A 25221-nucleotide genomic window follows, 5' to 3' on the forward strand; every position below is an offset into this window, starting at 1 on the left:
GCCCCATGGACTCCAGTGGGACCCCTCCCCTATGCACAGTTATGTGTATCCCGCTTTGTAGTCTCAGGGATCTCCGGAGCACGTGCACACCCGCCCACCCGCGCACAGCGGCATGCATGCACCCCCCCACACAGGCGGACACACGAGCATGCACAGACCCCGTATGCACACGCGTGCACACACACGTGCAGACATAGGCACGCACGCAGAACACCCATGCAAGTGCACACGCATGATGCATCCCCGTGGAGAGACACACATACGCCGACAGAAGCGCACGCCTGCACCCACGCGTAGACACACACACACACAGGACCGCGCTGGGGTTCAGCCAGGGGCACCCCGGGGCGGGCCGGTGGGCGAGAGGAGAACGGCCCCGGGGCCGAGCCGTGGCCAGGGCAGCCAGCCCTGCAGATGGTGCTGCTCGCCGGGCCGGGCCGGGCGCTCCCTCGCTGCCGGAGGAAGCAGGAAGAGCCGGGCTGGCAGCCGGGGCGGAGGCCGGGCAGGGCGCGCCGGGAGCCGGGGGCGCGGTCTAGGGGCTCTCTGCGGCCATGGTGAACCTGGGGCTGTCGCGGGTGGACGACACCGTGGCTGCGAAACACCCGGTCGGTGGCAGGGCCCGGGCTGGGCAGGCGGGCGGGGGGGCTCAGCCCCGGCCCTGGGGGTTCGGATGGGGGGGGCCCGGCGGGGCAGGGGCCGGGGCAGGGCGCACGGTCCCGCGGCGGAGGGGGCTGGTGGCCGGGGGTTCGCGGGGAGCAGATCGGGGCTGTGCGCTGCCCCCAGCCCGGGCCAGGACCTTCCGCTCGGCAGCAGCCCCGGGCTCGAGCGGGCCGTCCCCAGGGGCAGCTGTGGGGTGCGGGGCCGGGGGCAGGACCGGCTCCGAGAGGTAGGGCAGGGAGCAGCTGTCGTTGCCCTGGGCACGGCCGGGTGCAGGTGTCCTGCAGTGAGTAGCGGGGCGGGGGCAGGATTTGCCCCTGCAGGCACTGAGGGACGTTAGCGGACAGGAGACTGCTGGGTCCCCGAGCCGCCCGCTGGCAGGTGCGAGCAGGCGGGTGATGCACGCCGGGAGGGACAGGTGAGCTCCCCGGGCAGGTGGCTGGGGCGGAAGCCAGGTGCCGGGGCCGCTCAGCGAGAGGGACCTGGGGGTCGCCGTGGGCGGATCAATGCGGGGCCCAAGGAGAAGCAGGTTCTGGCGCAGCGAGGGGGGAGACTCGAGCCCAGGGTTTCCTTGTTTGTCCTTTTCACACCGTCTCGTCTGCTGCCCCCAACTCCCTTTCCTTGCTGCTGTTCCAGGGGCTGCAGGAATACGCTCTGTGCCAGTCCCACGCGTTCATGAAGGGCATCGGGACCTTTATCACAGGTAGGGTGCAGCGGGCGGCCCTCCTGCTGCTCTGCAGGCAGACACAACCTGTTGGGGCCACTGGGCATCACGGGGCCTGGGGAGGGAGAGGCCAGGTTAAGGGTCTAGGGCACGAACAGCCATCTCCCCCAGCTCGTTGGCTCTCAGACTGCCCATTTGCATCCATCCAGCTCCCAGCAATGGACCGGCCGGAGCACTGGGGTCTGAGCCAAAGCTCTGGGCATCTTCCTCTCTGAAGGGCTGCTCTCCTCCCCGTCCCCCTGACTATGCAGAGTTTTGCTGGGTTTAGCTGGAGCTGCAAGAGGGACCAGTTCAAAGCCCAGATGCTCAGTGTGACTCCTCCCCGGGGGCCGAGCCTGCAGGCGTCGCACTTCATGCCATGCTCCCATTAGAGCTATAGGCCAAACTGGGTTGGGGCTGTTGGTACCTGGGTGAGAGTCCGTGGGAAAGGCAGGGCACCGCAGGAGTGATTCAGCTAGTGACACTCCTCCCACAGTGCCCCAGCCTAGCACTACGGGCTGCCATCTTGTGGAGGAGAAATCAAAGCAAAGTCTCATCCGTGTGTAACTATCTTCCATCCCATGGGACTTTTGCAGTAGTCAGGGAATTAACCTGGCCACTTTCAGCTGGGTTATTGCATCCTGCCCCCCTACATTTTCCCGCAGCTGCAATTGGCTCTGATATTCGCAAGCGTGTTGTATTAACGGGAGTGTTGTAAGCAAGAGACAAGAAGTAATTCTTCCGCTCTGCTCCGCTCTGATTAGGCCTCAGCTGGAGTATTGTGTCCAGTTCTGGGTGCCACATGTCAGGAAAGATGTGGACAAATTGGAGAAAGTCCAGAGAAGAACAACAAAAATGATTAAAGGTCTAGAAAACATGATCTGTGAGGGAAGATTGAAAAAATTGGGTTTGTTTAGTCTGGAGAAGAGACGACAGAGAGGGGACATGATAACCGTTTTCAAGTACATAAAAGGTTGTTACAAGGAGGAAGGAGAAAAATGGTTCTCCGTAACCTCTGAGGACAGGACAAGTAGTAATGGGCTTAAATTGCAGCAAGGGCGGTTTAGGTTGGACATTAGGAAAAACTTCCTAACTGTCAGGGTGGTTACGCACTGGAATAAATTGCCGAGGGAGGTTGTGGAATCTCCAACATTGGGGATTTTTAAGAGCGGTTAGACAAACACCTGTCAGGGATGGTCTAGATCAGGGGTTCTCAACCTTTTTCTTTCTGAGCTCCCCTTCCCCCAACATGTTATAAAAACCTCCACGGCCCCCCTGTGCCACGACTCTTTTTCTGCATATCCAGTAGATTAAAAGCCAGGGCTGGCATTGTGGGGTAGCAAGCAGGACAAGTGCCTGGGAGGCCCTGCAAAGCTAAGTTGCTCAGGCTTTGGCTTCAACCCAGGGTGGTGGGGCTCAGACTTCGGCATCAGCCCCGGGCACCAGTGAGTCTAACGCTGGCCTTGCTCTCTGGCTTATTTTGGCAGACCCCCTGAAACCTGCTCATGGCCCCACAGTGGGCCATGGACCCCTGGTTGAGAACCACTGGTGTAGATAATACTTAGCCCTGCCATGAGTGCAGGGGAGTGGACTAGATGACCTCTCGAGGTCCCTTCCAGTTCTGTGATTCTTCACTTCCTGTCCTAAATTGTTACCCTGGAGGGGCTGCATTCAGTGTTGGCTGAAGGGATCCCTGTACTGTAGTGTTAGGAATGCTTGTTCTGTGCTTTGGGGTCTCTGGATGGAAGGCACTATCACTGCCATTTGTTAGATTGCGGTGGTGCCCACCGTGTGCCGGGCACCTTCCAAACCCAGAGGGAGATGCAGCCCCTGCCCGGAGGAGCATGCAAGCTGCAACAGAGAGGTCAGCTGCAGTAACTGCATCCACACTCACGCGGGTCTCGTATTAACAGGCATCGGAGCAGCTTTCGTTCTTCAGAAGCTGATAAACAAGAAGCTGCCCTACCCCCTGCAGTGGAACGTGCTGCTGTCTGTAGGTCAGTCCTCAATGCGCGCTGGGCCTCTCAGGCAGCCCCCATCCCCCAGGGGTTCCATCAGCGGGGCAGGCATGTTACGCTCTTAACAGTCCAAGGTCCTGGGGTTTGCCTGTAGTTCACGAGAGCCAGGAACAGGACTCACAGCTCTGTCTTACCAGAGAAGGATCCTCGCTCCCACCTGTGATTTAGTGAAATCCCTGCTTCCCTTTAAAGTGCTCAGACTGACTCAGGCCACCTGCACTCACCCTCCCTCCCCCCCCCCCACCAGTGAGCATGTTTGCAGTGACACCGGTGGACTTCCCGGGGATCACTCCTGGTTCACGCGGGTGAGCAAAAGGTGACTCAGAAACCAACAGCCCTTTTCACGCAGCCCCAGTTGTTCTTTACAGAGAGCAGGACCCCACCTGCTGGGACACCTTTGCTTCCCATGGGACTTGGAAACACCCCTGCCTGTTGGTGCTTTCAGTTGCAGGTTCAGTCGCCAGCTACGCCGTGACCAGGATAGAGACCCGGAAGTGTTCCAACCTCTGGATCTACCTGGAGACAGGGCAGTCCCCGCAGGGAGTGGCCAAAGGTGAGAGGCATTCACTGCTGAGGCAGCAGTTACCTGCTGTACTTGGGGCTCCGTGTGGCTGGTTTCACGTGGGCTGCATCTCCAGTTCTGAAGGGTCCTGCCTTGGCTCCAATAGCATCTTGTGCTTTGTCGTTTAACCAAAAATCGCTGTATAAATCCCACACACCTACGAAGCCCAGGCTGGAATTCCAGGCCTTCAGCTCTTGCGCTCGAGGAGAATCCCCCTAATTGGCAGCAGCGCGAGGTCGTTTATCCTCTCTGTGGATCAACTGCTAGAGACGGCATCCCCGAGGCAGCCGCGCACGCAGCCAGTGCAGTGCAATGGCTCCCATAGGCCCCCTGTGTTTGCCACGCTTTTGACATGTCCATGGGTGTCTGAGCGGGTCCTCATCCAAGTTAGGGGCTGTCTCATTGAGGAGGGAGAGATGGTTTGGTTCTGGTTTCGGGTTAATTCCTAGCGCCTCTCCTGGGGGATGGGATGGAATGGGCTGAGAACCTCCCTACATTAGTGTCCTGGGGTCATGCTGGTCTCTGATCACCTTGTAAGGTGATACTATGACAGCAGGGAGCACAGGGAAACGCACCCAAAAGCAGGTGCCGTAATGATTCCCCTGGACTGCTTGCTGAGTGTGGGTGTGTCTCTGCTGGGGATCCTGAGAGCCTGGTGTGCTGTCTCACTGAGTTACACCACGTGGGGGGTGGGTGTTTTTATCAGCGTTCCTGGCCGGTCTGAGTTCTAAATAGCTTTCTCTCATCTGTTGCAGAAAATCTCCACAGTCCAGATCCCACAGAGAATGCAGAAACGAGGATGAGGAGAAACAAATATGGAGACGACATGGAATAGCTGGGGGAGCCTGGAGCTCCGTCCCGACTCCTTTACGACTTGTACTGCGTGTGACCGGGGCTAGAGCTGCATTGCGACACCTGGGGAGCGAGAAACGTCCCCTCCACTGCCGATTCATGAGGCTCGGGGAAGTGCAGGGAAGGATTTAGGGTGGGATGGAGGTAGGGTGTAAAGCCCAGACGGACTTTGTGTGAGCAGCAAAGGTTGGAAAAGTAATACAAATATATAGCTAAAAATGGACATTTTGGACAAAGTGAAGTTTAGGGGTGGTCGGAGAGGGGGAGGTATGGGGGTAGCATGTGAAATCACTGTGGGGGGGGCGGCGGCAGCTACTGCAGGGGAAAGGCTGATGTAAATGCCCAGGGAGGCAGGTATCCCCCAGAGTGGGCTGGAGGATCCCAGTCACGCTGCTGGGCCTGTCCCTGCCCTGGGGCGTCTGTTCTGCCCTCAGTGCTCACGTGAAACGTCCAGTAGTATCAATAGCCTGTACCCTCACTGACTAGGAGAGAGGACACCCCCATCTTTACCGCTGCACTAGCGGGAGTTCTGGGTCCATATCAGGCCATCTGACCCCCGCCCTGAGCCCTGCATCAATATTACCCAAGAACTACGTGGAGAGGATAGTCAGGTTGCAAAGTCAAGTGCTTGGAAGTTTGGAAAAGCCTGAACTAAGGTTGTCTGTGTAAATGAATTAGTCATTTCATCTTCAGAGCAGGGTCTGAATAGCGTGCAGGGAAGAGGCCTAGGGCCACTGCACAGCGAGAAGGCTGGCTGTTCCTGAAGTGAGCCCCGGCAACGAAGGAGGCAGGGGTCCTGTGGAAACTAGCATGAGAGCAGGTGATTAAAGACGGTCTTGGGGGGCGTGGGGGATTCGGGTTGAACAGGCGACTGTAACTTTGGCGTGCTTTGCAACCTTAGTAATGGTCTGTTAACTCCTGGGCTCTGTTCTTGCGTCGTAGCCACTGTTCTCATTATCCTAGGCTAGGTGCTTTATGCTGGGTCTAGCCCTTCCGATTGTCATGGTCTTCCTGCCCCCAGGGGAAGGACAGCCAGTCAGGGACACCACCTGCGACCGGGCCAGCTCTCCTTCGCCCCACAGGAGAGTTCACAGAGGGGAGGGTGTCTGGCCGATATCATTTTCACAAGAGAGGAGGAAGGACCCCTGCAGCTCTGAGCCCACACTGCTCCTTCCTCCCCTGTCCTGAAGTGAAAAGTGTGGGTCTGCTCTTCCTCCCCTGCCTTCTAGACCCACCCAGTTTACACAAGGGGTGAATGGCAAGGAACCTGGGCTGCTGGGCTCTCTTGGCTGCTCCTTTCCCTCTGGCTGTTGGTCCAACCTCCAGGCTCCCTTTCTTGGAAACCCAGACCAGGGAGGAGGAAAGAAGAAGGCCCGTGAGAGCACCGGACCATTGGAAATACGGCACAGTAGCATGGCTCTGCCATGCGTACCAGAACCCCATCAGTGCGTCTTAGACCTGCCACCCCCGTCCCGTGGCTGCACCCCGTGCCCAGCTCTGTCAGCGCCCCTGCAGCCTGCACCTACCACTTCGATGCCTGCATAAGATGTGCAGGTGGACTCCAGGAACAAGGGCGGGTAGAGGGATATAGCAGCAACATGCCACACCAAGAGCCCGGCACCTGGTGTTAGAATCGGGGGCTCCAGAATTGAGCCCCTGGATTAGACAAGTAAAGGGGCTCCATGATCTGCATTCACCAGTGCAGGCAGAGCGACACTTAAGAAACTCTAGCCCCCACCCCTTGGGAGGAGTCTCATGCCTGGAGGGAACGTGGAGCATAGCCAGACCTCACCTAAGGGCTTCTTTGCAGGGAAAACTGCACTGTGGAACTCAAAGTGGCTCAGAACAATCCTGATAAACTAGTTTCCACACAGTGGTTGGTGCAATCCCAGTTTTACGGCCCAAAAGCAATGGTAAGAGCACCTGCCATCCCCCCAACGCCCCCTTCCGTCCAGGCATGGTGCCGTGGCTGTGCCCTGCCTTCATTTCCCACTTCGGGCTGTCAATAGGCTCAGCAGGAGTTTTATTCATTGAGCAGCGCCCCCTTCTGGGGGTCTGATTTGTTAACGGAAATCCAAGAGACCAGAGTTCATAGCAGGGCAGCAGACTCCAGCAGAGTCTATCAGTTCCTCATCCAAGCCCTTTACCTGCCAGGCAATCTTCACGTGGATTCCTTCCCTGGAGCCAGGGCCTGCCGGCTGACTGCACCTCTCCTCCCAGCAGCACCCAGGCTGCGTCTCCTGCAGCTGGCAGCGAGATCTCTTCCCCACGTTCCTTTCCCTGGGAGCTCCTCTCTAACTGACCTTTGGTGGTAGTTTGTCAGGTACAGGGGCTCATTAGCCAGCAAGCCACCTAGGCAGTTACTTACTTACAGGTGGGCTGAGCAGGGCCCTGACTTCCCTTAAAGAGGCCAGCCACCCTGTGACAGCCATGCTGAAAGAACATGAAGGTTGTAAGTCAAGCACTCAAAAAAGTTGGGGAATGCCAGAATTAAGGTTTGCCATGCAACCTTACATCTCTCCCTTTTGTGCACACGTTGTGCTAAAGATGTTAATCACATGATCACATGCTATTTTATCCCCACAGGACCCCAGCCTCATTCAGTGCACAGAATCTGCTGGAAAATAATCAGGGTTGTGTAGGGAGGAGGCTAGTGTCTGTGAGACCCCTGCTGCATTTGTTGCAGAGGCTGGAAGGTGTTTAGTGAATACGGTCAGGATCTGCAGGAAGATGCAGGACGGGCTCTGTCCTGGAGCTCTGGCTTCTAGCCAAGCCTGTGCCACAGAGCTCCTGTATGATGTTGGGCAAGTCACTTAAACCAACATTTTCTGAGATGGCTACTGTGTGGTACCCGGTGTGAGACCAGGGGGAGAGGGGTCTTATTTGCAGAAGGGCTGAGCCCTCCCAGCTGCCAGTGAAGTCAGTGGAAGCGATGCTTTGCTCATGTAAAGTGCTTTAATCTCTGTGTTAGTTCCCCAGGTGTAAAAGGAGGCTAACGCTTCCCTCCCCCCACAGGGGGGTTGTAAAGAAAAATTAATCATGCTGTGTGACGAGCTCTAGAACTATGAGGAGAGGAGCATAGACAGCCCTGAGGAAACTAACAATCCTGCGTGCCGTGCCGGGTTCGAATGGTGTGCAGTAAATAAGGCCTGGGGCTACACCGTGACCAATGCGGGTAAACAGCGGTACTGACTAGCAACCCATTCAGCCAGTGCCACCTGTCCTGGGCCCTGAATGAGGCACGGCCCCGTAGAACACAGGCTAGGTGATCGGTTCATTAACACATAGGGCCGAGGGCTAAAGAAAGGCTGCGCCGGCACCCTAGGTACAGCATTTTTTGACTTCACAAGCTTAACAAAAGGTTTAACTGACTGGTTTGGATTGTAAGTATCAGCATTCAGCTTGCGGCCAGGTTGGCCCCGTCATGCGAGGCGCTGTATTCCAGTGACTGGAGTTCCTGCCTCTGGATTCACAGCCTGTTAATTTCACCCCCTTTCGCGTCGTGATGGGTGCTTGGTTCCTGCTGTGACCTCCTCTCTGGAGCTCACGCAGACCCTTTGCCCCCATGTTCCTGGCTCCCCCCAGGAAGAAGCCTCGAAGGACTGGGGAGAGATGCAGGGCTCACAATTCCTCCCCCAGTGGGCGTGGTCATAGTTTCCCCAATTCACAGCAGTCTGGGTCTGACCCTCCCTCGTCAGGGCACTGAGGGGGCCATTTCCCAGCAGGGCTGTATCTGTGATTGCCCCACCAGGCCTCCCCACTGCATTTTGTGCCCGTTATTTTTCACAAGGCTGCTCTTGCCTTCTCTCCGCTCCTTGGTGCCATGCTCACTGCTGCGCCGATATCGGCCTCCTGCTCCAGCCAGGCTCTGCCCTCCTCTTACAGCCTCTGTTCAGCAACACTCTAGCCCTAAGGTCTAGTGCACCTCAGTGGCAGGACTCCTGGGTTCTGGTCCTAGCCCTGCCACTAATGCATCTCACGAGCTGGGCTAAATCACTCACCCTGTCTGGGCCCTACTTTATCACCCACTCGAGAGAAAAGACAGCTCACTGCTGAATCACTCCAGATTCAGTTTGACCCAAATGAGAGCCAAATATCGTCTCCCCTTTCCAAACCTCAGGAGACTAAACTCTTATGTGCCCCAGGCGGAGAGGACCGAGGCCCCTGCAATAGCAGGAAACTGATTCAGGTGATGATGCCCACAGATTCCTTGCTCCACACTGCAGAGGAAGGAAAAACACTACCCAGGTTCCTGCCAATCCGATCTGGTGGAAAATTGCTTCCCGACCCCAAATCTGGCCGTTAGCGTAACCCTGCGCATGGGGGCAAGCAGCCAGCCAAGCCTCCTGGAATAGAGGAGTCATTATACCACCGCAGAGGGGTGGTTATCTCAGCTGTTTGTCGCCCATACCAGATGCTTCAGAGGAATGTGAAAAATCCCCAGCATGCATCTGACCATTTGTGCATGGGGAGCAGTGGGGGAGAAATTCCTTCCTGAGCCCTGAAGGTGGCTGGTTGAAGTCCTGAAGCATGAGCTTGGGTTAAATTCATTGTCTTAATGCCAAGCTGCAAGTGTTCCGAGCATGGCGAGGGCAATGCAGAACTTCCTGTTCTCTCCATGGCCTAGAAGGGAGGGTCCAATGCCCAAGTCCCGCTCTGCCAGCTGGGCAGCCACTTAGCTCTTCACAACCCCCTCCCCTGGAGCTACAACGCCCTTTGTACTCCCATGGCAGGGGCATCAGCCACCTCCATCCATTTGCCCACTCTGTACCCCCTGGCTCAGAGCTCCTTTCCCTGGCCCTGACACACACGTCTGCTGTGGGCTGTCTAGGCGTTTGGTACCTTTATGACGGCCCATCTGTAACCCATGAAGACAATTTGCCCCCGTCCTCCTAACTAACAGTGAAGTATTTACCTGCCCCTCGTTGGCTCAGTAGGGCTTTCCAGAAGAAAGAGGGTCTCTTGACAACTTTCTGGTCGACACTTGTTTGCAGGAGGCCCGGGTTTTTAAAAAACCCAAACCAGACACACAATATAACATTTCCATCTTGTTTTAATAAAAGTTTCATGAGCAGAAGAGAGGCAAACTGATGGAGTCAGTGAGGGGCAAGTAATCACCCAACGTTGGCTACCATGGGTCAGGGAGAAGCCTCCTGTTCTCCACTTCTCTTTGCATGGCCAGCCCCGCTATGTGGGTTTGTGCTGCAGAATGGGGTTGTCTACAAAGGAGGAGTAAAGACACCCACAGCGTCATCCCCTCCTTTGTAAAAGTAATCTGGAGGAGTGAGCTGGACCAAGTCTACAACCCGTCCAAGGAACGCGGCCAGATTGTCTGAAGAGCAGAGTCAAAGCTGGCCCTGTTTGTTAGGGGACAGTCATTGGTGGGGACTTGCCATCTCAGCGGCTGGCCAGAGCCCCTGAGGAAAATGAAGAGGTTTGTTAAAAAACACCCACTGTCAGTAAAAACAGGGTGTCCCTAGTAGGTATCTCACTGGGTCTGAACTGCACATTGGAAAAATCCACACTGGAGTTTCAAGTAAAGAACTCTCTTGTCCTGAAGATACGCCCAGAACAACGGCTGTCCAGTTGTCAAATCACAAGAGAACTGCCTCCGTTTGTCTGATTGGCTTGCTAAAAGTGGCAGCTAAAGAGCTGGCCCTCGGACAGCGCCATCTCCTCACTGGAAATGGGGCTGAGCCGGGGTGAGCCACAGAAGGAATCAAAATCAGCCAGTGACTGAAAAGGTCTGAGGCACAAAACTTGTTTCAAGACTTCGCTGTAAAGTTGATTGAACTGGCCCTGTGCTGCCCAGCAGACTAAAGCAATTAGAGACCGAGCACCCCCCTTTAGCGCAGTCAAAGCCAAAACCCGTCCTGGGATGTGGTTACAAAAAAGCGATGACTTCTTAGGCAAAGGATACAGAAGCGGAAAGTGAATTTTTTTAGAGCAACAGAGCGTCACTGGTTTAACGTGTGTAAAGTAAAGCAGCAGAGGGATTCGCAGGAATCCGGCCCCTGGGCTGCAGTTCCTATCATGTTTGTTACGTGTATTGGGGAGAAACTCGAAACAACATTAAACTGTGTCACGCAGAGAGTGAGGGTCAGTCTGTGGTACGAGCGTTCAATATTTGTGGACTTAGGGAGGAGATGATTAGCTCTGGGTTATGAGTAGCGGGGAAGGCCATTTTGGTTTAAACTGATTTTTTGTAACTAAGTGTCTAAACTTCCAAACAGTAATCGCAGAGTTATTGCTGGGTGTACTCTCCCTACACCATCCCTGCGGTTCTGATTGGAATAGATCTTCCATTGTTGCTTAAATTGATTGGCATGTAACTGGACTGGCAAACTGCAGCATCCCTACCATCTGAGTAGTGAAATCACCTGCTTAGTGAACAGACTGAGGATATAAATTTATTAGTGGGATTATAGTTTGTGATAATTTCACCACTGTGCAATTATATTTAGTATAAGCTCTTACTCTGCAGAGAGCTGATCTTTCCATCCTGATAAGAGAATGTTACACAGTCTTGACATTTCAAATTTTCAAATATTGACCTGGATTTTATCAGCAGCAATTTCTCTTCCACTTCTTTGGAAATGTGTGTATTTCAGCACTCAGAAACAGAAGTGCCAGCTCTGTGCTTTGGCTAAGCCGCACAATATTTTGAGAACCCCCGACAGAGGTGACACCGTCAACTGAGCTCCCCAAAGGCATAACTATCGCATAGGCTGCCTGTTGTCCTTACAAGGGGTGCAATCCCATCCAGTCACAGCAGCTCTGCTGCAAGCTCGGAGCTCTGCCTCAGGAAACGTTTGGAAGAGCTCAGTGTTATACAGTCTCCACCACCCTACTGCTGTCTCGGGGTAGCTTCCCTTTAACAAAGGTTATTTGCTGTTTCATCTAAAATCCTCCTGTGGGTTTACATAGTTACGTTGTTAGTTTTTGTGATCATTAAAACACACAAATCTCTGTCTGATCTTATCTAGAACTAAAGACAGACCCTCCCTGTCCCCAGGCTGATCAGGCAGGGGGTGCAGGGCCGGTGCAATCACTAGGCAAACTAGGCGGTCTCCTAGGGTGCCAAGTGGTTGGGAGCGGTGGCACGGAGGCGAGCTGGGGCACGGGGGTGCGGGGAGGGCCGCCTGCAGCAAGTAACGGGGGGGGGGGTGCACAGGGGAACCGCTCCCCGCCCCAGCTCACCTATGCTCCGCCTCCTCCCCTGAGCTCCGCCCCGCTCTGCTTCTCTCCTTCCCAGTCTTGTGCGCCAAACAGCTGGTTTGGCATCGCAAGCCTGGGAGGCGGGAGAAACAGTGGCGTGCTCGGGGAGGAGGCGGAGCGGAGGTGAGCTGGGATGGGGAGCTGCTGCATGCAGCTCCCTGGGCCGAGGGGAGGGGGCGGCGGTGGGGAGCTGCTGCGGGGGGGCTCCCCGGGCCGAGGGGAGGGGGCGGCGGAGGGGAGCTGCCGCAGGGTGGGGGAAGGGGGGCAGCGCAAGCTGGAAGTTTCGCCTAGGGTGTGAAACCTCCTTGCACCGGCCCTGTGGGGGTGGAGGGTTTGGGTCTCAACATGCCCTGCCCCGGTGTGTCTTAGCTGGCAGCTCAGAGAAGGTCTCAGGGCTGTGCGAGGGAGCCCTGAGAATTTTCTCCATCATGCCAGGGGGATGGTTTACAATGCTCCCTAAGGTACCCAGGGCACCCCCTGTTGAATTACACACCTGCTCAGGCTCCACCCCCACCCTAAATCTTAAAACTTCCCCCTCGGCAGGCAGGATTGGCTAGGAGCAGCGCCAATTGTAAACAAACAAAAGAGGCCACACACTGTGTTGTGGTCCTAAGAGTGGAAGCCCCCCCAGATTGTCAGAGCCTGTCCTGGGCAACACTGCTCTGCAGAGATGGAGGGGCTTCCCGGGCCTGGGGAGAGCCGAATAGCACTGAGATCAATGGCCAAACTCCCAGAGACTTCCTGGGGGCTGTGATTTGGTCCTTGCTCAAGGAGGATAGTGCAGGTCCATGGATAACACCCAGGACCACAAGTCACAAATTCCCGGGAAGGGATAGGACAGGTCTCCAGGTAGGGGGGCTGGAGGGAAAAGCCTTCCAGAGATGCTTAGGTAAGTAACCCTCTCCACCATGAACCCCACCCCCTTGGATGTGAGTATAAAAACCTCCCTTCCTTTGCACAGAGCCAGTTGCCTGCTGGCTGTTGCTGTCCGTTTACTTTGTGTCTGGTCTCCGTCTGCTGGCAGGCAAAGGAGGATGCCCCGGATTTGGCTATCCAGGCTCTGACGCTGCTCCAGGATGCACCAAAGGGGATGCACTAGGAAACCATTTACATTTGCTCCTCATGCAACTCCCTGGGTGTCAGTTCTCCTCTTCTGTCCGCTTCTCCGGCTTCCAATCAGGGACAAAAGAAAGGCAACAGGACTGGTTTCCCTCGGGGCTACAAACAGGCAGCGGGGAGGGACAGGGCCTCCAGGAAACGCTCACATCTGAAGCATGTAGGATGTTGGGTCACCTGCCAGGATCAGTAGCGCTCATGTCAACTCCAGGGAGCCATGTCTCTTGGCCTCTTCCGCCCACCTCCTACATGGTGCGGTGCTGCTTGCCGGACCGGAGCAGGCAGAACGCTGTCACCAGTGCCACCAGGATTACAGCCACGAAGAGGAGGATGAGGACAACCCAGGAGCTGTAGTTCGTGCCCTTTCGGAAACCCACTTCGTCAGCCGGGATCATGTTGGTGAGGTTCAGCATGTAGCCCAGGGCCCAGCCGATGGAAGTGTCCCCAGCCTGTGAAAACAGCAAGACAAAGCAGCTCAGAATCTTGCTAGTAACATTGCCTCATGAGGGTATGTCTACACTGCAGTCAGACACCTGTGGTGGGCCCCTGCCAGCTGACTTGGGCTAAGGGGCTCGGGCTAAGGGGTTGTTTCACTGCAGTGTAGACGTTCCGGCCTGAGCTCTGGGACCCTCCCACCTTGCAAGGTCCTAGATCCAGGCCTCCAGCCTGAGCCCAAACATCTACACCGCAGTTAGCTTCTTAGCTCAGGCCCCGTGAGCCAGCTGGCATGGGCCAGCAGCGGGTGTCTAGCTGCAGTGTGGATGTACCCTCAGAGGCTAGGAGTAGCTGCAGTAGCAAAGGGAATCACCCATTGCCCTGCCTGTTCCCTCCACTGCTACTGTGAGTGACCCTCTCCTGGTCTCTCTCATCATCATCAATTCTTAGCCCTCGCTGATCCTGAGATCTGGGAAGGCTTCACAACGGTGGGCAAAGCCCAGCTGCATTGCCAAGGTGGGGCAACGGGAGGCCCAGAAGACCTTTGACCTTCAGCAAGCCAGTGAGGTGAATAGAACCCAGGCGTCCCCGTCCTTTGCTCCATTCCCAGGACCCTGCTGCCTTTAGGCAACCGAACGGAGCAGGTCTAGAGGCCAGTGCACAGCCCAGCGCTCAGCTACTGCCATCCTGGCGGCGCCTGAGGAATAAGGGGAGCGCGTGGAACAGAGCTGCTGGTGCTGCTCCTGGGCAGGGCTCCTCCTTCTGCCCTGCTCCCTATGCAGTGCTGCCTGTTTTCTTCGTCCCTGTGGTCTGTTTACAGAGGAACTGGGCTCAGCAGGCCAGATCCTGATCTTTTTTACACCAGAGTAAATCCAGTGTAACTCCACTGATCTCAGTAGAGCCAATCCTGCTTTACACTAGAGTAACTGATATCGAAATCTGGGCTGAGTTTACATCCTCCGTAGTCAGGAGTTATTTTCTCCCTGGGAAAAGGCCGCATGAAGTTCAGCACGATGTGGCCTGTTCCCCGCCCAAGGCTAAAGAGGTGTTTAAGAACATAAGAACAGCCCTACTGGATCAGACCATGGTCCATCTAGCCCAGTGTCCTGTCTCCAACAGTGGCCAGTCACAGAGCTTCAGGGGGAGTGTACAGAACAGAGCAATTCTGGAGAGATCCACTCCTGTTACCTAGCCCCAGCTTCTGGCAGTCAGAGGTTAGGGTCACCCTAAGCATGGGGCTATATCCCTGACCATCTTGGCTATTAGCCATTGATGGACCTATCCTCCGTGAACTTATCTAGTTCTTTTTGGAACCCAGTTATACATTTGACCATCACAACATCCCCTGGCAGTGAGTTCCACAGGTTAACAGTGTGTTGTGTGATAAAGTCCTTCCTCTTGTTTGTATTAAACCTGTTGTCTGTTAATTTCATCTGGCGACCCCGGTTTTTGTATTGTGGAAAAAGGTAAATAACACTTCTCTATTCATTTTCTTCTCACCATTCATGACCTCTATCTTATCCCGCCTTAGTCATCTCTTTTCAAAAATGAACAGCACTAATCCTTTTAATCTCTCTTCAGACGGAAGCTGTTCCATACCTCCGATTATCTTTTTTGCCCTTCTCCGAACCTTTTCCAGTTCCACTATGTCCTTTTTGAGATGGGGCGACCAGAACTGCACACAGTATTCATGGTTTTATAACGTGGCATTGTGATATTTACTGCCTTATTTTCTATCCCTTTCCTAACAGTCCCGAACGTTCCATCAGCCTTTCTGCTGCTGTGCACTGAACGGAAGTTTTCCGAGAACCATCCACAATGTCCCATTGGCCATTTCTCCTCCTCTGAGGCATCTTCTCTATCTCACAGAAGTAACATCCATTTCAACTAAAAGCAACTGTCCGACCTGGGCACCCGTCAGGATCCCTGTCCCTGCGAAAAGCCTTCACTCAAGCTCATTTCCTGCAGGGATCCTGGCAAAACCCATCAGACTAGGGCTTCCCCATGTCATATGTTGGCAAACAATGAGAGAGACAGACAGCTGCTGCATGGCAGAGCCTGGCTAATGGCGGGACCCCATCTGGGCCAAATACCAACCTTTTTCTGGAAGGCGATGTTGGGGAAAGAGCTCTCATCAAAGTGGTAGGCCTTGGTGATCAGCAGATAAACAAAGTTGGCAACCGTGCAGTAATCCGGCAACCACTTCTCCTGCTTTGGGGCTTTTAGCCACAGCTGGCCACCATGGACGGGGAAGAAAGAGGGGACAGAAAGAAAAGAGATGAGTCCTCCCTGCTCTGGCCCATCAGAATCAGTTATAGACCCTTCACAGGGAGGGGGATCTGGGATGGGGAGGCGCAGGGAAGCTGCAATTACAACCTTCTTCCACCAGGGGCGGCTGTGGCCTCCTAGAATCATCGAATTGTAGAATATCAGGGTTGGAAGGGACCTCAGGAGGTCATCTAGTCCCACCCCCTGCTCAAAGCAGGACCAATCCCCAAATAAATCATCCCAGCCAGGGCTCTGTCAAGCCTGACCTTAAAAACCTCTAAGGAAGGAGATTCTACCACCTCCCTAGGTAATCCATTCCAGTGCTTCACCACCCTCCTAGTGAAAAAGGTTTTCCTAACGTCCAACCTAAGCCTCCCACACTGCAACTTGAGCCCATTACTCAGGGCAGCGGGCTCATGGGCCAGAGCAGACAGCTGCGGAGATGGAGGGGTCAGAGGCTGCTTTCCTCACAGCACCCTGCCCATGAGGCCAGTTAGGAGGCACAGGATGTGTGTGTGTGTGTGTTGGGGGGGCGGACGGATGGACAGAGCAGGGCACACAGGGGTGCTGGGGGGGGGTCATGCACATGGGTTCATAAGGGCTAGTCGGGGGGACAGACTCGGGCAGGGACACAGGAGTTGGTGGGTGACAAAACTGAGCCTGGAGTTGAGTGGGGGTGCAGGGCCACATGGGGACTAGGGTTGCCAACTGCCTAATCGCACAAACCCAAACACCATTGCCCCACCCCTTCCCCATGGCCATACCCCTGCCCCACCCCTTCTCTGAGGCCCCACCCCCCACTCCCTCGCTCTCCCCCACCCTCACTCATTTTCACCAGGCTGGGGCAGGGGGTTGGAGAGCGGGACGGGGTGCAGGATCTGGGCTTGAGGTGTGGAGCTGAGGGGTTTGGAGTGTGGGAAGGGGCTCTGGGCTGAGCCTGAGGGAGGGAGTTGAGGTGCAGGAGGGGGTGTGGGCTCTGGGAGGGAGTTTGGGTGTAGGAGGGGGTGAGGGGTCAGGCTCTGGGAGGGATTTTGGGTGCGGGACGTAGGCTGGGGCAGGGGGTTGAGGTGAGGGGGGTGGCACTTACCTTGGGCAGCTCCTGAAAGTGACAGGCACATCTGTCTAGCAGCGGCTACTAGGCGGCAGGGCCAGGGGTCTCCACGTGCTGCCCCAGCCCACAGGCACCACCCCAGCAGCTCCATTGGCCACAGTTCCCTGGCCAATGAGAGCTGTGGAGTCGGCGCATGTCCCTGTGGCCCCTGGAGGAGGCAGGGGGTTTCCATGTGCTGTCCCTGCCTGCAGGCTCTGTTTCTGCAGCTCCCATTGGTCTGCCTTAGCCCTGCTGCGCCTCCGGACTTTTAGCATCTAAAATCTCCCAGTTTGGCATCAGTAGCCTCTGGGAGATAGGGCCTGATTCCAGGAGACTCCCGGTGAAATTGGGAGGGTTGGCAACCCTAGTGGGGACAGCGGGTAGTGGGGGTGCAAGGACAAATGGGGATGGGAGGAGTGGGGGTGGCTGAGTGGGGGTGGATGGACACACGGGGATGGGAGGAGTGGAGGCATCTGAGTGGGGGTGAAGGGACACATGGTCTCCTCCCCCATCTGACCTTGGCCTGCCAGTTGAGGACGAGGCACCGAGCCAGCCTGGCCACAGTGTGGCAGGGGAAGGAGGCAGAGCAGTGCAATCTGGACCTGCTGCCTCTCTGCTCAGCCACCAGCCAGCTGCCCACGTCCACCCATGCCATGCTGCCGCTGGTCCCTGGCCCACCACTTCAGGTGAACCCCAACAGGCAGGGGATGGAGCTGGCCACTGGGGAGCCAGTCTGTGGGGCATGGTGGGGATGGAAGGGAATTGCCCCCAGAGGTTCAAGTCGAGACTGAGGACATCTGAGATCTGTCCTATATTTTTGAAATACAATGTTGGCAGCCCTACTGCAATACCAAGGGGTTGGAGACATGCTAGCCCAGTCCTGGAGCTTGTGACATATAACAGGATCCACAGCCCATGCTATTTTGGCTGCAGGCCTATAGGGCACGGAAATCCAGGCTGGCCTCCTAGATCGTCTGACACCCATTAGACTAGCCCTCTGCTGCCAGGGCACTCACCTCGGTCCAGCTGGCACTGCAGATGGCTTCGGCAGCAGCGTTAAGATCATCTGGCGAGGCCACGCGTCTCTTCATCACTGTCTGGATAAAATCCACCGTGTAGAAGAAGGCAGAGAAGGCCTGATGCCAGGGAGAGAGGAGGTGAGAAAGCAGAAGCTCACTAGCACAGCCCTCAATTTCCCTGCTCAGACACAAAGGCCGGGCTTGTTGATTCAATGTGGGAGCAGAGTTTGGGGTATATTCATCTCACCCGCAGGGGGCAGCGCTCTTGCTGCTAACCACTGCGCTGAGCATACCCAAGGCCCCATTCCCATTCCAGCAACCTCCTTGCACCTGGAGCCTAATTCTCCAGCTGCAGGATAGAAGGGGCTCCCATAGCATTCAGTAGGAGACTCTGGACTGCCCCATGCACAATACCCTGGAGGCAGCACCAACAGTCAGAGGCTGCCGGCTGCCCACTAGACCTGCAACCTCGGGACACTTACAATGAAGTTTCCCGAGAGGTCGGGCTGGAAAACCCCGTCGAAGGAGCAGCTGGAGAAGCCGCAGCTGGTGAAATTGAAGAGACTGTCCACGTGCAGGCGGCACTGGGCCGCGTCCCCGGATCCGTCCATGCCGATGGTACGTTGGGGATCGTAGCTGTCAGGCTTCTCAGCTGCCGTGCAGGGAGAGTTGTAGACGTCTTGGAGCGGGAAGTTCCTTTGATAGCCTTTGGGCCAGCAGGGGTTGGACACATTTGTTTTGTAGCCGCCAGCCTGTTGGGCAAAGAAAAGGTACCACCCAAGCCTGTCTTTGTCTGCAGCTACCACAGCCATGAGGCGGTCTAGGGCCAGGCAGTGCGGTGTAGTGGGTGGAGTCAAGGACTGGCATTCAGAAACACTGCCCCCCAGTTCTGCCCCTGATCCACCGTGCATCACGGTGAGCCAATCATGTCCCTGCTGCATGCCTCAGTTTCCCCAGCCGTAAAACAGGGGGATCCGCCCTCACAGGGGCTGCAAGGTTTCAGTAGTGATGGTGCTCTGACAAGATAGTGTCCAACCCTATGTGTCCATGGCTGTCTCTGAAGGCAGGGAGGTGGCAGCTCAGCCCCGGAAGATGAGTAACTCCTAACTGGCACAGCCTATGCCGGCAACAAAGAGCAGCGGGGAGGAGACCTGGCTTTCCTCAGGGGTCCCTTCCAGAGCACCAAAGGAGTTGAACTAACGTGCGTGATGTGCACCGTGCCCGGCTCTGCATCAGCACCAGTCGCATGGGGGAGGCTGCAGAGCATGTTTGAAATTCCCAGACTTTCGAAGCCCCCGGGTTCAAACCCCGTGAAGGGAGCTCAGCCCCCAGGTTCAAACCCCGTGAAGGGAGCTCAGCCTCCATCCTTGGGAGGGCGATAACAGAGCCGTGAGCATTTCCTATCGCTCAGGGGGGTGGCGCTCCCATGGCGAGGGGAAAAGCCCTTCTGGTCGCTGTCGTGTGCGTCTGCACTCGGGCACCCTAGCTATGCTGCTGTAGCGCCCATAGGGGGCACCCGGCTGAGCCCTCCCTGCTCCGTCGGGAATTCTAGGCCCCTCAGCATGGGTTGTAACAGGCTGAGCCTTGGCTCCCCGCTAACGAGCTGCCGTTCACTACTGCTGCTCCAGGTTGTGGGGACGTGGGGATCGGGGGGAGAGGAGCAGAACATGCTCCAGAGCGGGGCAAGCACCCTCCCTGCTCTTTGCAAAGCACCTGGTGACCTGAACCCGGAGCCCTGTGTGTAGCAGCCTGGGTGGGAACATGGCGTGGGGGGCTGGTGGTTGAGGAGGGAGCGGGGATGAATGCTGGGAGCTCGCCCTGCAGGCCATTGAGGAGAGCCCGCTGGGGCAGAGCCAGGCCTCTGTACCTTCATGACCTTGGAGAACATCCTCCTGAGGATCTGGTCCCTGCCGTAGCACAGGAAGCTGTGGGTGTACACCCTGTACGTCTGTCCGTAGAGCCGCAGCGTCACCCCGCTCTGGGGGTCCTCGATCCGCTTCTGGGTTTCAAAGGTGATCTGGGTAGAGGCTCCCCCCAAGTCCATGGCCCCCAATGTGGGTCTCTTTGGCCGGAACCACTGCCCGATCCAGCCGTACTGTGGGGAAGGGGGACGGAAGCAAAGTCACAGAGATGGTTAATTGCGTGGCTCAGACCATGCAGGATGCCCGTCCGCTCTTGGCTGGCTTCAGAACAAGATGCCGGTGCTAAAGGAGCACAACGATCCACGCAGGGCCCGATCCTGCACCGGCTGGCAGCGCTCCTGCCAGCCGCAAACTGGTAGGGCACAGTCGAGCAAGGTGTGAGCACCGTCCACACTCACTGACCTCTCTTGGGGTGAGGGGGCTCAGCACCCTGCTGCCATGGGGCGCAATAGCTTGCAGAGGAGGGTCCCTGCTGGAGAAGGAAGAGGGGCTGGCTCATGGTCAGTAGCTTCCTTTAGACACAAGAACCCCAAGAGGTCATTCTGCCTAAGGCTGGGGCCAGGCAAGGCATTCTGCAAGTCCCAGTAGCTGCGTACATGTCACTGCAGGCCTCTCAGTCGCGCATGGTCGGCTCCCGTTGAAGGCAGCAGGAGCTGCATGCATGCAGCAGGGGGACAGTTTGATCCCAGCAGGTTCCTACCCTCTGTCTCCACTGCACCTCCATGGCTGAGCCAACAGCACGTGCTGGGTACTCCCCCGCTCCCTAACTGCAGCTCCAGAATGGATGGAGCAGTCTCCGGGCATGAAGCTGATCCCAGTTTTCCTTGCTGAACTGGTGAGGGAGACCTCTGCATTTCTACCCAGTTCAAGATGGACGTTCCGTGAGCAGATCCACCAGGGGCTATGTTAAAAGCAGCCTCCAGATTCCCATGGGCACTGGAGAGAATCAGTCGCTGCTGGGAACTGAATGAGACCAATGCCGGGAAGGTGGAAGGAAAATCCAGCCCCTTCATGTTCACTGCAAGGATCAGGTCCCACTGTTCTCCTCGAGGCTGGCTAGAGACCTGGGCTATTTGCTACTTCTATACAGCAAACCCAGGCCATGCGCCACAGCGTCCCTAGCTAGGTTTTTAGAGGGTTGCCCATCACCGTGGTATCTGACCGACACGTAGAGTCATTCAACTTGTTTGCGCGTCTGAACAACAGCTGCCATTGGCCGCTAACATTAATAACACCTGGCACTTGCAGAGGCTTCTAACATGCAGCTCTCCTGATGCTCTACGGAGAAGGGCCAGCATTGGTGTCCCCACCTCCAAGAGGCAGCATTAAAAAGGGTCCAGACCACAAGCATGTGTCAGACCCTCTGCTTAATAGCACTAGCCTTTCAAGTGGTCTCAACAGGGCTTTGGCATTCCCACCTCAGTGCAGTGAATACAGGAGGAGGGGGTGAATTCACATCTCTGGCCCAGTGGTCTCCACAAAGCGGAAGTCTCTCAGCAGCACTCTGCCTATGCAAGGGACAAGGTAGCTGTTTTTAAAGAGGAAAACCTAGGTCCTAGGTAATGAGGCAGCCATGGAGAAATGGGCTTTTTCTCTTCCCCGCTATGCCAGCTACCTGTGTGGAGTAGACAGGCTTGCAGGCGAATGATGGGGTGAGTCCATGTCTCGATGGGCACTGGAAGGGACCGTCCTAGGAAGCCAGTCCTGCTGGGCATACCTTGATGAAGTTCTCCAGGAGATAGTTAGCTGTGACCCAGCCAAACAACCCCTCGTCTTCACCCGACAGAATTTTTGCCCCCCGAAAGTCAAAGGGGTACGACTTCAGCGTTGAGGTCACTGCGCTGAGGATGCTGTCTGAGGCCGTCGAGTTGGTGAGGCTACAGGAGACACAAAGCAATGCTTCACTGTGAGAGAAAAGAAGCAAATGTCTGCACCAAGGGGATCAAACCGTGAGCAACTCCCCAAACCACCCAGCACCGTCAGGGCCGTGGAACGTGGGGCAAAGGGAGACAGCTCTGCAACCTCCCTCCCTCAGAGGGCAATGAAAGGCAGTGGTTATTCTAATGCATGCCACAGCTATGGCATACGAGGGACCAAGCAAGCATCGCTTCAGCAATCCAGGAGAAAGGCTGCCCGAGCCCCCTTCAACAGTGAAACCGGCCACTGCACGGGGCTTAGGTGGGACTTAAATAGTGCCCGGACCTGGAGCTGTCACGCTGCACAGGGCTGAACTAGTCACAGACCTGGAGGGTCTCTACGTTTCCACGCGGGACCCGAGCCACAAAATCTCAGTTCAGTTTCTTCTCCCCAGTACAGCATGGAAGACTGAGTGAACCCCTCAGCCGGACTAGTGCTTGCCTTGGCCGTCATTCCCTCCTGCCGGCATTACAGACAGGCACCAGCCAGGGTCTTGCCATTGCTCGTCTGGCAGGCATTCTACGCTTACCTCCACTATTGCTGACTGGGCAACGCCCTTGCTGCGTTAGGGCAGGGTGGGGAGAAGCGTTGATTCATAAGCCTGCATTGGCCAGAGAAGGTTCATTCCTTCCTTCCTGTGAGCCATGGTTAGATGGGCTTCTTGCTTGGGTGGGGACATGTGGCTCCCCCATCCGTGCAGATCTAATGCAGGATATTTATCCTGCATTGGACAAGGTGACCCAGGGGCCCAGGTAGGGCTGCGGGACTCATGAGGAAGGGGAGAACTTCTAACTCCACCCAGCTTCCCCTTACAGAAAAGGAGAGGTGGAGGACCCTGTGCTGGTCTAGCCTATTCTCCACACCACCCTTTCCAGGCAATAGAGCAACAGATCTAACCCCTCTGGGGTCCATTTGCAATAACGTAGAACATGCACTTTGCAGGATTTGAAAAAGGATCACACCTTTATGGAGGAGAAAACCCAGGGACATATTTGGAGCAAAACATTTTTATAGGGATGATAAACCCTCCTGCACCAGGGCAGGTCCAACCTGTAACTTCCCGGGTCAGGAAGAAACTTCTCCTATGGGCCAGTTATTCCATTAATGTCCACTGGGGGGCTCCCTGCCCCCTCTCAGGAAGCTGATGGGCTCGGGCGGTTGGAGACAAGGCGCTGAGCCAGATGGACCAAGGGTGACAATTCACATGTTCCCGTGCTCAGCCGCGCCTCTCCAGGCAACAGGGCTGCACAGATGGGTGGTGGAAGAGTTTAACCCAAGCACATCCCCTTTAAAGACCAGAGCCCTGGCCTGGCTCGGGCCCTGGCAAGAGGGAGGGGGTTCGACAGCAGACGACAGCAAAAGCTCACTTCAGCAGCCTCATGCCCGCGGTGGCCCCCAGGTAGAGGGGGGTGAGTGGATGCCTTTCCCTGGGGATGTCGCTCACAGCCTGGTCGAGACATTGTTTGAGGCTCTTGCCGGCGGCCGGGGGGTCCTCGGCATAGCTGGAAATCCCACCACCTGCAGGCGAGATGAAAACGGGCACTGGTCTCTGGCCGCTTGGTCCAGGGGCATGCTGAGGAACTGGGGAGCTGTGCTGAGCATCAGCAACTGCCGGGCCAGGAAGGGAGTGCGGGGATGGAGAGCGACTGTGGCTCTAACCGGCCAGCTGCCCCAGCAGAGGCGCACCCCAAGAGGCGCCCCTAGCCTCCACCCGCACGACAGCTGTGACCCAAACCCTCCTGCAGGGATGGTGCGGGGGAGCAAAAGATGTCCCCCAGGATGGGGAGCCCACCATGGGCCTTATGCAAACACAGCACGCAGCATGGGTGGTCTTGGCTTGCATACTCCAGCCAATCCCATTTGTTCTCTTTCTTCAGTAGGGGCAGCCGGGGTGGGGTGGGGGGGTTGTGCCCTCTTCCCAAGCCTGTGCCAGCTCCTTTTAGGGAGGGGACCACGGGGCTTTCCTCACTGTAAGGCAGCTCCGTTCTCTCCAGACTGGTCAAAGGGCCGGCGTGGTGGAGCCTTGGCTGGGTTTTTGCAGCTGTACACACACAGCTGAGAAGGTGGGAAGGGAAAACACACCCAGGCTTGTGGGTGAGTCGGCACAATCCTCTACTTCAGTCGGGTTATTTTGTGCCCATCGTGTCACGCCCAGGCACATATAACAAGGGCTGGGATTAGCCATTCCAACGTCCAAACAATACAGCCACTTCTGCTCTCCAGCCAACACAAAATCCCCCGCCAGCTGAAAGCCAGGCTGAACCAGGGGAACCCCGGCTCGGGCAGATGGCAAGGGGAGCCACCCTCCCTCTCGTTCCCAGGAGTTCAACCCTAGGCCAGGCAGTCAGAGCTCACGGGTTTGTCCCACGTGGCATGGCAGGATTCAGCCCCATGCTAGCAATGACCATGCTTAAAGGTGGCTGTCACCCCGAGGATTCTGGGAGAGGATCTCTGGCTGGCATGAGCGGAGCCATAGGATAAAATGCACCGTATACAGCAGCGTCCCTCCTACAGCTCCACCTATGTTATAAGCACAGTGGCAGCCCCTGGAGCGATGCACCCTGGGTCATCCTACTGCACAGAGGGCTGGGAGAAAGAAGGCCCAGCTGACTGGGTAACACAGGCCCGGTTAGGAGGCCCAGCTACGCAGTACGGAAGCTGTGAGTTTAATCGGGGACAGGACGGGAATGGTGCCAGCCTCCATCCTGGCCAGATCAAAGCTCCATCCGGCTGCAGGTTTGGACCACATGGCCCATGCAGAGTACACAGGGACTACAGGCAGCTGGATCACCGCGTGGTTACAGACTCACTTAGACAGTCCAGTGCAGACAGGACTCCAGGCCATTCTGACCCTGGGATTCCCAGATGTGCTGGACAAGAGGTGTCACACCTGCCTCCCCGCTCCCCAGACACACACGCTAGCCTCTCTCTCAGCTGAGCTCCGGGAACAGGCTGCAGGGGATGGAGTGGCTGAGTTCAATGCCTGGTTTAATAAAGCATGGGCAACCCAGCCCCTGCCAGCAGCTCAGTGCCAAGAGAAGGTGTACGGACGAGAGGACTTGACCGAATTGTTTGCCATGTTCCAGGCCCATGTCCCGACATTCACAAGGGGAGCTGAGGGGAGGGACCCATCCTTTCCAAGCACAGCTGACAAGCCTGAAGTACACAGAGCTACTGCAGCATGTTTGTAATGACACGACCCATGGAGCAGGTCCTCAAAGAATCAATCCTGAAGCACTTGCATGAGAGGAAAGTGATCAGGAACAGCCAGCATGGATTCACCAAGGGAAGGTCATGCCTGACTAATCTAATCGCCTTTTATGATGAGATTACTGGTTCTGTGGATGAAGGGAAAGCAGTGGATGTATTGTTTCTTGACTTTAGCAAAGCTTTTGACACGGTCTCCCACAGTATTCTTGTCAGCAAGTTAAGGAAGTATGGGCT

The 25221-nt window shown here is 56.2% G+C and overlaps 2 protein-coding genes across 2 annotated transcripts in view; one reads left to right on the forward strand and one right to left on the reverse strand.

Moving 5' to 3' along the window:
* The first annotated feature begins 167 nt into the window (after nt 1–167).
* TMEM141 (transmembrane protein 141) lies at nt 168–5015 on the forward strand. Its single transcript, XM_048822444.2, has 5 exons — nt 168–605; nt 1294–1360; nt 3274–3357; nt 3824–3931; nt 4696–5015. Exons 1-5 carry the CDS (start codon nt 552–554, stop codon nt 4773–4775), a joined length of 393 nt encoding a protein of 130 aa, XP_048678401.1. The 5' UTR covers nt 168–551; the 3' UTR covers nt 4776–5015.
* A 4812-nt stretch (nt 5016–9827) lies between these two features.
* ENTPD2 (ectonucleoside triphosphate diphosphohydrolase 2) overlaps nt 9828–25221 on the reverse strand; it is a 47968-nt gene continuing 32574 nt past the window's right edge. Inside the window, exons 3-9 of the mRNA XM_048823008.2 lie at nt 23145–23295; nt 21578–21737; nt 19806–20033; nt 18421–18690; nt 17936–18055; nt 15659–15793; nt 9828–13575 (exon numbers count right to left, since the gene is read on the reverse strand). Coding sequence (XP_048678965.2) covers nt 13372–13575; nt 15659–15793; nt 17936–18055; nt 18421–18690; nt 19806–20033; nt 21578–21737; nt 23145–23295 — 1268 coding nt within the window. The 3' untranslated portion in view covers nt 9828–13371. The remainder of the gene's footprint in view (nt 13576–15658; nt 15794–17935; nt 18056–18420; nt 18691–19805; nt 20034–21577; nt 21738–23144; nt 23296–25221) is intronic.

This window comes from Caretta caretta, chromosome 16 (genome assembly GCF_965140235.1).
Source record: "Caretta caretta isolate rCarCar2 chromosome 16, rCarCar1.hap1, whole genome shotgun sequence".
NCBI lineage: Eukaryota > Metazoa > Chordata > Testudines > Cheloniidae > Caretta > Caretta caretta.